Consider the following 13,406-nt stretch of genomic DNA (forward strand, 5'->3'; position numbering starts at 1 on the left):
CAGTATTGTATTCCTTATGGACAATGATTGCATGTTCAGCGAAAACAAACTAAAATACAGAAAATGAAAAGTATTACTATTACCCGGCCTTGCTGGGATTCAAATGTGTCCCATCCAGATGACAGCAGTTGCTAGCAGGTGCATTTGACTCACTAAGACATTCTATAAGCACTATTTTATATATTGCACCCCATCCTGGTGTAGATTTTATGTGATCCACTTTTGATGGAGCACAGCCTGAGGGGGACCGCCAGACACTATTTACGTGGCCACAGGGCAGACAGGGTCTAAGTCTGTTCCCTTTGGAGCAGGGTCAAGGCTGATTTGCATATCGCTGGGTCCAAACTGAGGTGGCATGGTGGGCAAAATAATGATGGCTTGGGATGCGGTCAGAGGCTGAGATTCATTCAAGCATTCCACCCATCACTGTTCTGTAAACTTATTGTGCCGTTCTGGTGGAAACACAAATCCTTAGGGGTGTAACCCAAACCCCTGAGACCCTATGGTGCGGGGGGGGGGGGGAGGGGCATCACCATTCAGGGGGGATCTATTCAGGTCAGGACTAGGAATTTCTGTAACATATGAGAATCTCAGGGACCCTCCAAATATTCTGCAGGGGGGGCTGGGAGTGAGTTCCATCATTTTGTGTTAACTCACTGAAATCCAAGCAGTTTGATATCTCATCTGTATTTAGTGAGACATCTACCTAGATTTAATGTTTCCAGCCAGATGCAGATTCAGGTAACTTTACCAGATTCACCTGAATATGTAATATAGCGTTAAATGAATCCATCCCAAATTTTGAATAAACATTGTGTGATCTCCCTCACTGTAAATGTTTGCTTATTTCATTTGAAAGAAGATTGTGGAGGTGCTTGTGGTTGCTGGCAGTGACCTCACCTGACTTCCTGTATACTTTGTTGTGACCGGCATGCTGTCTCCAGTGTTGATGTTGTAGACACACCTGTTGGTGAGTCCAGGTATGAGGGCAGACGTATTAGAGGTGTTTAGACAAAATATTGGGAAAAAATTATCATGTGAAATATGTTGAGGACAAAAAAATTGTGAAGGTAAGTTTCTATGGGTAAGCAAAGTTTTACTATATATAACTCCAGATACATGTACCTTCACGATATATATATCTTCAAGGTACGTAGATGTAGAATTAAGAATAGTAAATCTACATTTACCCATTTACACTTACCTTCTTGATATTTTTGACACAATATAATGCTCACACTATATTTCTGTTACCAATATTGTGTCAGTGATGCCAAATTTGAGAATTGCAAATGCTCCATTTAGCAGCCACTCCCTTCTCCCGTCACGTGTGGTGTCGCAATCCTTCCCTCCTCAAAGTTGTCCATCCCCATACGGTGCAGTTGGCTGGCACTTAGGGCCTCAGGTGGCGTGTTAAGTGCTTGAGCCGACATACAGAAAGTCGTACTGTGTTACAATCGAATTTGTAATCATTTGAAAAGCCAAGAGGTCTGGCTTTAACATGTTAGTGCAAGCAAATCCATGCATGCACAAATGCTGATGGCATGCACAGATTCTTTCTATGCCATTAAATCCAGATATATTGGCTTTGCAATGGTGGCGGAAAAAGTAGCAGGTAGTGATTTTTTCTCTATAGAATGTATAACACCTTCGCTGCTGCGGCTATTCCGCTGCAGCGCTAAGGGGGCAGGGGGCTGCGCCGCACTCACACGCTGGTGACGGAACCGCTCCGTCACCAGCCTCGGGTGAGCTGTGCTGATGACGGAGCGGTTCCGTCATGGCCCCACCCGCTCAATAGAACGCGCCGCCCAGACGCGAAATCAGCGCCGCGCAGGCGCATCGGGGGGGCCATGACGGAACCGCTCCGTCATCAGCGCCACGGCGGCTGATGACGGAGCGGTTCCGTCATCAGCATCGAAGAGGATAAAGGGAGTGAAGATTTGAACGTGACACAGTCTTATGATAAAGTGTACTTTCCAGATGTGAAATCATCCCTCATGCATTGCAATGGAAGCACTTCCTAAAAGATGGAATGATACACTAAACAGCTAATAGCATGACGTGAGAGATGAATAATGCTTGGGAGAAGCCAAAGACCCCTACACATATATTTTAAATCAATGTTAGCAATGGGTCATGCCAACAGCTGTGCTGTAAAACTTGAAGTTTGATGATTCTCCGCCTGGGAGTATGCCTTGCAGTGACCCGAACGGACTGATGCGCAACTGACGGGTGCATCAAGAGGCACCCTGATGATCGATCCGGAGAACTTAGAGATCGCATCAATTACAACATCCAGGCCCATCTGAGGAAGACCCCTTTTCATGGATTTTCCAAGAGAAGTAGGAGTTCCACCCAACACTGCTCTCCATGGAGAAATAATAGTTCTCCAGAATACACAAAGAAATACATGATTGCCATCTAACCTGGGTCCCCAGGTCAGTACAGTCCTGATGAGAGCCTCATATTGCAAGTAGGGTTGAAACGTCGTCCACACCAACGAAACGACAGACTCTAAGCGAAAGCCCCAGAAAAAAATCTGGACGCTTCTTTTCTATTGTTTAAATGAGCATTTAGGTGTCCTTGTGTATACCAGTAACCCCCGTTAATATGTTGCATTTTTATACGTCACTTCATTGTCACTTTTCTCTACATGTTTGTTTATGGTGACTTTACTTGGGGCTCTTTATCACCTACTTCTTAAACACCATTCACTGAAAAAATATGTGCCAAGATATACACACACCCACACACACACACACATAAATGTATGCATGTATATACGAGTCACTCAAAAGCGGGTGCTGTTAAGCGGCGGTGTCCCGCGTAACAAATAGTAGCTCCAATTCCTCTGCAATGCCCAGCCGGGTCAGAAGAAATACAGCACTCACGGGGTTTTTAGTCGTCGGCAAAGGTTTATTCAAAGAACAAACGCGTTTCGGGAAAAAATCCCTTCGTCAGTGTTCACATCTGAACGCACTGCGCGGCACCATTATGTGTGTTCACTAGGGTCATTGAAACAAACAACAGACATCAACAAACATTCAAGTTTGCGCGCCATCTTTAAATGTGCATTTCATTCAAAAGCATTTTCATAATATATGTTTCAATCATGTTATTCCAACAACTCATCACGCCGTGTATCGGCAAAGAATGCAACACAGAAAGTACACTGTCTAGTGTTACATCAATCATGAGGTCTTACTGGCACTGATTACCCGATGTTCAGGTAATATATATATATGTCCATACTAATATTATAAAGAGAGATCCCAAACCTTTGAGGCGGGTAATCTCAGTAACCACAGCACCAATCACAACACCCAATACAGCGTTGGAAAGGGCAGTTGCAGCAGAAGGACATAGGCTATGCAGACGGCCACCATATATTTTTTTTTTGCAGAGTTTTGTATAGCGCGAACTTGACCCGAACTGAATCAGGTATCAGAGCGCTTTACATAGCACCAGTTACGTTACATGAGGACACACATTCATTTTTGTTAGACACGAGGAGATTAAGTGATTTGCCCAGAATCACAGGATGTTTGGCGTCGTTACCAAGCCTCGAACCCAGATCCCCTGGTCCGAGGTCGAGCGCCTTAGCCGTTAGGCCAACTCCTCTATACATTTAAAAGGTTAAAAGAACCGGCAGCAAAGTAGTCCCTTGTGGGCGTGTCTGCGTTGTGCTGTGGGCTTGGGCTGGGGGCGTGACTAACACTGGGGGCGTGTGGTACGGCCATCATATCGTGGGCTGTGGCTGTGTGCTGGGGCCGTGACAAACGCTGGGGGCGTGACAAACTCTGGGTGCGTGTGTCCGCCCTTCATGCCATGTGAGTCATACATACAAGCGCCAATTACGTTGCTGCGCAGCATCAAGGGGCACTCTGGGGGCGTGTGTCCGGCCTTCATGCCATGTGAACGTAATTGTGCCGCATCAAGGGGCATGCTGGGGGCGTGAGAAACACTGGGGGTGTGTGCTACGTTCCGCCCTTCATGCCATGTGGGTCGTACATTAATCAGAAGATCGTCGGCTGTGGCCGTGTGCTGGGGGCGTGACAAACGCGTTCACCTGGAGGCCTGGTAAGTAAAGTTACTGCAGCCTCTCCTGCTCGCTGTTACTGAACTCTCTCATTCAACGAAATTACACGCACCTGCTACCATCAACCAGGGCTCTAGCCGGGCTCAGGCGGCGGATCAGTACACTAATTACACGCGCCTGATAACATCAACCAGGGCTGCAGCTGGGCCTCAAGAGGGGGAACACGCGCCTGTTAACATCAAACAGGCCTGCATCTGGACTTGAAGCGGGGGAACACGCAAATGAGCGTGTCTGCGGGGACAATTACTGCAGCCTCTCCTACTCGCTGTCACTCAACTCTCTCGTTAAACGGATTTATCCGCGGCTGATAACTCTCTCATTCAACGACATTACACGCGCCTGCTAACATCAACCAGGGCTGTAGCCGGGCTCAGGCGGCGGATCACTACATCAATTACACGCGCCTGCTAACATCAACCAGGGCTGCAGCTGGGCCTTCTCCGTCCCTATTCTAATGAAACAAAAAATGTTGTCTACCATGAGATTTTAAAATAAATTGCCCTTGCCAAATACACACATTACACACACATTCTATTTCATACCCGGACAACGTCTGGACGGGCTGCTAATATATATATATATACTTTTTCTGTACTTTTGTACAATAACATAAAATAAACAACTCAGTTCGGCTGAATTGAGTGTTATGACAGCTTTAGCCAGGCTATAGGAGTTGTTCTTCAGTTGGATTACAACAGATTTGTTCTGTTTTCTAATTATAAATCTTCCTATTTTGATTAAATTCCATACAGAAAATGTTTGTAAAACTAAAAAAATGTTTTTATAAATGAGTTCCATGTGACCACTTGTTATAAGCTAGTGCTGTAGAACCAGTTCTAAAAATGGATTTGAATTTGCTGAAAAGAGTGTCAGATTATACCAACGCCACTTTACGAAAGCATTACCAGTATCAAGTTGTGATACTGCACTGCTAAACAGTGGAGGTAAGCGCTATATGGAAAACAGCTGCTAAAAAGTGGAGGCAAGCGCTATATGGAAAACAAGTGCTACACAGTGGAGGCAAGCCTTGTATGGAAAACAAGTGGTAAACAGTGGAGGCAAGCGCTATATGGAAATCAACTGATAAACAGTGGAGGCAAGCGCTATATGGAAAACAAGTGTTAAACAGTGGAAGCAAGCTCTATATGGAAAACAAGTGCTAAACAGTGCAGGCAAGCACTATATGGAAAACAGCTGCTAAAAAGTGGCGGCAAGCGCTATATGGAAAACAGCTGCTAAAAAGTGGAGGCTAGCGTTATATGGAAAACCGCTGCTAAAAAGTGGAGGCAAGCGCTATATGGAAAACAAGTGCTACACAGTGCAGGCAAGCGCTATATGGAAAACAGCTGCTTAAAAGTGGAGGCAAGCGCTATATGGAAAACCGCTGCTAAAAAGTGGAGGCAGGCGCTATATGGAAAACAAGTGCTACACAGTGCAGGCAAGCACTATATGGAAAACAGCTGCTAGAAAGTGGAGGCAAGCGCTATATGTAAAACAAGTGCTACAGAGTGGAGGCAAGCGCTATATGGAAAACAGCTGCTAAAATGTGGAGGCAGGTGCTATATGGAAAACAGCTGCTAAAAAGTGGAGGCTAGCGTTATATGGAAAACTGCTGCTATAAAGTGGAGGCAAGCGCTATATGGAAAACAAGTGCTACACAGTGGAGGCAAGAGCAGAGCTATATGGAAAACAGCTGCTAAAAAGTGAAGGCAAGCGCTATATGGAGATCAAGTGCTACACGGCGCAAGCAAGCGTTATATGGAAAACAAGTGCTACACAGTTGAGGCAAACGTTATTTGGAAAACAAGTGCTACATAGTGGATGCAAGCCTTATATGGAAAACAAGTGGTAAACAGTGGAGGCAAGAGCTACATGGAAAACAAGTGCTACACAGTAAAGGCAAGAGCTACATGGAAAACAAGTGCTACACAATGGAAGCAAGCGCTATATAAAAAACAAGTGCTACACAGTAGAGACAAGCGCTATATGGAAACCAAGTGCTAAACAGTAGAGGCAAGCGCTATATGAAAAACAGCTGCTAAACAGTGGAGGCAAGCGCTATATGGAAAAGAAGTGCTACACAGTGGAGGCAAACGCTATATGGAAAATAACTGTTGAACAGTGGAGGCAAGCGCTATATGGAAAACAAGCTACAGGGATGGCAGCTCTCCTCCCGAAGAAGCAAACATTGTAGCGCTTCGTGTGGCTTCCTGCCCCAAGACCCACACTTGTAATACCAATTTCTCAGTTACTTCTCACTGCGGCTAAAGTGCGCATTTGCAAATCCTGAGAACATTACAGTAAGATCAGTTGTAATAACAGGCCACATTAATGATTTGTTAAAGTGTTTAAAGTGAAGACCTACTCGGGAGGATGTACTCTTCGAACATGCTGCGCTCCGGGGGGCCGTGGTGGGTTTCGCGGCGCCCTGCTGGTCCGCGACGCTTGTTTCATTTGCTTTATCCCTGCAGACACGTCGGGTGCACTTTGGTCGAGGCTGCGGCAGCTCCGGCTCTTATCTGAAGCCTCCTCCAGGTGAGGGAGCCGGGGACGGTGCAAGCCTGAGTGAGGAACCGTGGGCAGGCATTGGCTGCCAAGGGCGGGCACAGGTGAGGGAGGTGCCCCGCTCAGCAGAGGGCACCGGGAGACTCTGACCCCCTCCCCCCCGTCATTGGCACTGGGGTACTTTTAGGGCAAGAACGAGATGCCCCCAGTGTCACCCCCAGCAAGCCCGCCGCTTCGAGGGGTAACACGTGCCTCCCTTTCCCTTGTCTTCCTGTACACTCCTGCCCCCTCTATGTTTGTCGAGTGTGATAGTCCTTTATTAGCGATCATAAATCTATACATGTTAACAACGATGCGGAGTAAATCAAGCCAAGGACATAGCTCATACTCCAGGGGGCACGAGGCCACTGTCTTTACATGTCTTTTTAGTGAATCTTTCTTTCCTTGTTATTTGAAATACATTTACTTTTTTAGTTTTACACTAGACTTCCGTGGCATCAGTTATTGTAATGTCATCCGTTATGTTATGTTTTATGGATTTGTAAAGCGCGACTTCTCACCCGAGGGGTCTCCAGGCGCTGTCTGTGGTGTCATATTCTGGGGTTCACTGTCAAAGATCATGTGATGTCACTTCCTGTTATGTTATTTGGATTCAAAGAATGTGCGATGTTCCTTCCACTACACTACTGCAGGCATTTTAATGAGCCTTCCCTTCCCTTTACCTCACCTCACCTCACCTTACCTTACCTTACCTTACCTTACCTTTTCTTAACTTTACTTTACTTTACCTTTCCTTACCTTACCTTATCTTACCTCACCTTACCTTTTCTTAACTTTACTTTATCTTTCCTAACTTTAGCTTACCTTATCTTACCTCACCTTACCTTTTCTTAACTTAACTTTACCTTTCCTTACCTTACCTTATCTTACCTTACCTTTTCTTAACTTTACTTTACTTTACCTTTCCTTTCCTTACCTTACCTTATCTTACCTCACCTTACCTTTTCTTAACTTTACTTTACCTTTCCTAACTTTAGCTTACCTTATCTTACCTCACCTTACCTTTTCTTAACTTAACTTTACCTTTCCTTACCTTATCTTACCTCACCTTACCTTTTCTTAACTTTACTTTACCTTTCCTTACCTTACCTTACCTTATCTTAACTTTACTTTACCTTTCCTTACCTTACCTTTTCTTAACTTTACTTTACCTTCCCTAACCTTACCTTACCTTTTCTTAACTTTACTTTACCTTCCCTAACCTTACCTTATCTTACCTTACCTTTTCTTAACTTTACTTTACCTTACCTTACCTTACCTTTTCTGAACTTTAACTTTCCTTTCCTTACCTTACCTTTTCTTAACTTTACTTTACCTTTCCTAACCTTATCTTACCTTATCTTACCTTACCTTTTCTTAACTTTACTTTACCTTTCCTTACCTTACCTTACCTTACCTTTTCTTAACTTTACTTTACCTTCCCTAACCTTACCTTACCTTACCTTATCTTACCTTACCTTTTCTTAACTTTACTTTACCTTTCCTTACCTTACCTTACCTCACCTTCCCTCCTGAAATGCAGTCCAGCTAGCATCAACACCGCACCCACGGTCATCGATCCACAAGTTGAAAGAAACCACTTAGTCACCGTTCACTCTGCTGCAGCCAATGGCCAAACCCTCCAGTCATGGAAGACAAGCCTGTAAACACACAAGTTCTCTCAGACGTGCTTTAGCGAGCGATGCTCCAGGTAGGACCTTGATTTCGCTGTCTTGTAGTGTAGCGCCTATGTGGTGCTTCCAATGCCTTAGGAGGCCCCGCATCGCTTCGCATCCTTCAGGATCCTGGGGGCCCTTCACAGGTGCAACGCTGAGCCGGATGTTGGTTGTAGGATCACCTGTGTGGGAGATGTTGGGTGAGGTGTGTGTAAGGTTTGGAGACACGCTCCAAGCAGGAGATGCAGTCACATTGCGTAAGCATGAGATGTTTGACCACAGAGACGTTCACGGTTGCATGCACCTACTCAATTTAAGGTTGGTTGCAGCATAATTGTTACAAGGGTGGAAGAGACAGCCTGTCGGTGCTCTTTGGAGTGAATTCACGATGACTGCAAATGTCTCTCACTCTTCCATGGAGTGAGTTCCAAAGCTTGGCTGCTAGGACTGAGAAGGAGTTTCCTCCAGTACGAGATGTATTGAAGAAATACAGACAGGAGAGGTCCCTGCCCAGGCCAAAGAGCTGTTTATCCAAGGTAGCTATGGAATATTTTCACATATTGCATATTGCTTTGTGCTTGATACATCCAGCCACAGACAGCCAATGAAGAGACTGAAGTACAATTTAGAGGTGTGAGCTGAAGGCAAAGGGGAAGAGACATTTTGCAACTTCACTCTCTTAGGTTCAGAATGACTTGGAGGGATGCACCGAGGTATACATTGCTTTTGTACTCTATTTGGGAGAGTGCTAGGCAAACAATTTATAATTTTTGATGGAGTCCCAAGTAAAGTAAGATTTGGGTTAAGCATCTCATCATGTCAAAAGAGTAACTTGCTAGGAGATAGGCTAAGCTCTTTTTGTCAATTGTGGACTAGTATCAGGAGAATTCTGTTAGAACTTCCCTGGCTCGGCACTCCTATAGTCGACTCCTATAGTCCACAGGAGCAGCTCTGGGCCACGGGGTTAGGAGAAAGAGAAAGAAAGAGCATGAAGTCAATAGAGCCCCATCTTAAAGCCAACAATGTCAAAGCATGAAACATGAATGCATCCTCACTCCAAAGTATAGAAGAGAAGCATCCAGAGGGTCTGTACCTCCAGATGAGGAACAGCTCTGGCGAAAGGAAAAACTTGTATTTCATGAGATCCTGATATGTCAACCTGCAGAATATGTTTTAAGGAGCTCTGGAGAGGCATCCGGTTCAGTAGCAGGGGTGTGTGTGTGTGTGAACTGATGTTTTTCCAGCCTCATGTTGTCTTTAGTCCTTTTGTCTTATATGTTTTTGAGTCCTCCAACCATGGTGTATATGTCTGCATAATGCCTGGCATAGGTTTTATACTTGAATGGGACCCTTCCAGTACAACCAGCTATGCTTAGACGTAAGCTAAAATGTTTCCGTCGTTCGATTTGTGCTGAATTGTGCAGCACACAGGCAAAGTTTGACAAATCTGGAGAAGCTTTATGACTGCTTCTAGGAGGTGGACATTTTGGCGCAAAGTCCTGCCTATAAATATTAGTAGATAGGGTTTTGTGTCAACATCCATGGGTGGTTGTGGGAGAATGCCCATGTACCACCCATGGGACTCCCTCTTGACACAAAGAAGTGCAAGTCTGCATGTAGCGCTACTCTGTGGTACGTTAAGACCACTTTAGGGCTACAATCTAAAGCTAAACATGTTTTTTCACAGGAAAGTAAATCCCAAATCAACACTTTTGTCGCTTTTGCGACATAATCTGGTGCAAAAAGTTCATACATTTGACTCAAAATCCCAAATAAATGCTCTGTGCTTTTTTTTTTCTTCCACATTAATTGAAGCTCTAGAGAGGGTGCCACTTCATGAAATATACCCCGAGAGCAAATCACCTCCAGAGAAAGTTGTCCCCACAGTATACCTGTTGGAAGCCCTCAACGAACTGAACAATACTTAATGTCATAGCGCTTACAGGCATTGTTTGAATCACCGACTGGTGTAATTGTTTGAATTAATCGTTAGATTTGAATTGCTTGTCGTCATGTTTAAGTTTTTGAATTGTCCAGTTTTTTATGTGTTTATTAACATTTATTCATGAGGAATGTATAAATGAATAAAATGTGTATTCTTTTCATGCTTTAAAAAAAAAAAAAATGAAAGTATGTTTGAAATTATGTTGAATCAATACAACTGTGAAAGTAAAATGCAATGACGTGATGCGTTGTATTTCCAAATCTGCGTGAGTAACTAGCAGTTCCAAAACTGGTGGCCAGGTAATCCCTTTTGAAAAAAACCCAAAAAAAACCTGTGCTTTTTTGTGACACTTTCAGTGACACTGCACTGGTTCAAGGTGTTGGTAAATCTGACCCTGCATGTGCAGTGCCACAGATGTATCCATGCACGGGCGCATGCGCACATCCTTCACCCTCGCCCGTGATGAATGTGCCGCTTACACAGATGCAGCTTGCAGAATATTCCTTCTGGGGCCTTGTGTACATTCCAGGAAGAGACAGCAGGAAATTGCAATTTTTGGAGCAGTATGTCAAATGATCCATAAATCCTACTAACTGGGGTTTGATCCATGAGTTTGGCCTGGTATGTCTATAAATGGACTATTTGACCAGTGTAGTATCGAAACGTGCGTCCCCTCCCCTGCAATGTGCATGGAGGGGGTCCCCCAAGCTATGGACCCAGTCAGCAGCTCCCAGGCCTGCCCTTGCACAGTGCCGGAGGGCCCCCCTGGAGATCGGGTCTCCGTGTCATGGGTGGGGGCTGCGGGGGCTATTGTTACGCCACTGTATTTGACACTACATTTACCCGTTTCCCTTCCAGTTACCAGGCCCCCTATATGAAAAGCACTATACATTTCTACATGGCTTCACCTTAGACCTTTAACCCCCCCCTCTCCCTGCATTCCCATATCCATGTGTGCATGGAATCTAACCTAACTTAATAAAATGTGAATAATCCGTCATTCATTCATTTATACATTTTCACACATTGCTCCAGAGTTAATGTGGCGAAGCTACATTCTTCACAATATTTAATACACAACAAAATGCACTGTTGTTGTTGCTCCAGAGAGATGATGCAGACTTTATTTACATGCTGTGAAAACAATTCACACACACTGCATGCACGGCAGTTGAACTTCTCATTACTAAATTTACGGATTCTATAGTGTACGACTAGGCTTCACTCTAACGCTGGTAAAAGCACTTTTTTAGGGGCAGTAAATGGCATTCATTGCTGATAAGTGACACCAAGGTTCAGGCTGCCTTTAAAAATAATAATATAAAGGATAAAGTACCCCCTGCCTTACATGATAAGGGTATTCCAAGTCACTGAGGAGTTTCATAACCATATAGAGGAATGAGGCCTTAGGCCAAGTTCCTTTATAAGGTTATGGAACTCTGAGGTGACTTGCAAACTCCTTATCATGTACAGCTGGGGTACTTTATCCCATATAATACATGGTCCCACCATCACCTTTCCCACAAACCTCTGAAAACATTGGTGTGTAGCTCTTTCATATGAAAGAGAGAGCATGTTTGTAAACATGAAGAATAAAAGTAGAACTGGCATGCAAAATAAAACACATCAGAAATGTTTATACAAGTTTTGTAAAAAAATAACTTATAGTAGCTCTGAATGTGTAGAAACATGTAGAAAGATTCTCCACAGTTATACAAGGAGTGCAATAATAAACATGTTCTGCTTGTCACTGTAACCTAGAAAAACAGAGCAGAAGAAAGAAAAGCAACGTTTCCGTGAAGCGAGCTGCTGGCTCTGGCAGCGGGCATTGTCATGTCAGAACTCAACTACAATAATATTTAACAGTTGAGTTCTGACTCTTTTCTTTAATAAGTGGTTACTGGTTGTGTCCGTTATGGGAGAGGAGCGTCGCCCCACGGCTGGAACCAACATGAAAACATGGGAAACAAATTGATAATAAAGCAATTAATAAAACTTCTATAATATCATTTTATTTTACATGTAGGAGGGAGCTGCAGCTGAGTTTTGTGGGCGGGGCTATCAGCAGCAGGAGGAGTGGTGGTCACAGGGCACCAAGTGCGCATGTCGGTTTGGCCAGCCGTCATAGGACGGCCAAACCGACATGTGCTCTTGGATATCTCCAGGCTGTTGCTTGGAGATATCAGCAGGCTCAGGAGCACAAGCTCCCAGGCCCTGCTGGAGCGTGAAACCAGCCCGCTCCACCCAATCCCGGCGCTTCTCTCATGGTGGGTAATACCAGCATGAGAGCAGCGCCTGGCTTGGCATAGGGCAGCCGCGGCCCGTGCAAGAGAAGCGGTGTGGCGGGGGGGGGGATTTCGAGGGATGACGCACAGGGAAAATTAAATAAATTAATTTTCCCTCTGCATCATCCCTCGAAATCCCCCCGCATGCCGGCCCACCGCTGTTACCTGCATGGACCGCGGCTGTCATAGGGGAGTCTGAAAGCCTCTGTGTGCAGTTCCTGTGCATCGGGAACTGAAGAGCGCGGCGAGGTGGTGAGGCAGCAGGCAGCAGGTATGGTTTCTTTTTTTATGTTCCCCGCGCTGTCTCACCACTTTTCCATGCTAGCGGCCGCCACTGGTGTCACAAGTCACCGATTATAAAGAAATTAGAGATGGGTGTTTATACAGCAATTTTAGGATCCCATGTATCATATTTCAATTCTGTGTTTATTGGTAAGAGGTAGAGAAGATGAAAAGACATGCACTGAAATTAGCTACATTCTAGATGCACTAATGTAAACGTATCCATAGTGACAGGAGGATTACACGAATATTCTCTAGATAAAGCGCCTTGCACTGATTGTACATGCGGTCAGTTTCATAACATCTGGATTTTGCACCTTTTTGCAGGTATAATAACACAAACTGAAGTGTTTGATGGACATGATGTAGTAAGCAAGTTTGAAGAATTATGCCCCAGGCCCCTACTTTTCAGGGCATCGCTCTCTCCGAGTATCATTTATTTATAGGTTTTTAATTTCAAGGAAGTATTCATTGATAAAGAGACAACTAATATGACCACACCACTTGATGGCACCAGAGGCCATGTTTTCTCTTTTCCTGAAATACTTTTTTAATACATAATAAAAGGGCTCCTT

The 13,406-nt window shown here is 44.5% G+C and overlaps 1 protein-coding gene across 2 annotated transcripts in view; it reads right to left on the bottom strand.

Annotated features, from left to right (window-relative positions):
- COPG1 (coat protein complex I subunit gamma 1) overlaps positions 1-6,840 on the bottom strand; it is a 136,449-nt gene extending 129,609 nt beyond the window's left edge. Inside the window, exon 1 of one of the 2 annotated variants that reach the window (XM_078661777.1) lies at positions 6,465-6,840. In XM_078661777.1, the coding sequence (XP_078517903.1) occupies positions 6,465-6,489 (25 nt within the window). In that variant the 5' untranslated portion in view covers positions 6,490-6,840. The remainder of the gene's footprint in view (positions 1-6,464) is intronic. The other variant, XM_078661775.1, reaches the window with a different exon arrangement.
- Positions 6,841-13,406: the final 6,566 nt, after the last annotated feature.

The sequence above is a fragment of the Lissotriton helveticus genome, chromosome 9 (assembly GCF_964261635.1).
Source record: "Lissotriton helveticus chromosome 9, aLisHel1.1, whole genome shotgun sequence".
Classification (NCBI taxonomy): domain Eukaryota; kingdom Metazoa; phylum Chordata; class Amphibia; order Caudata; family Salamandridae; genus Lissotriton; species Lissotriton helveticus.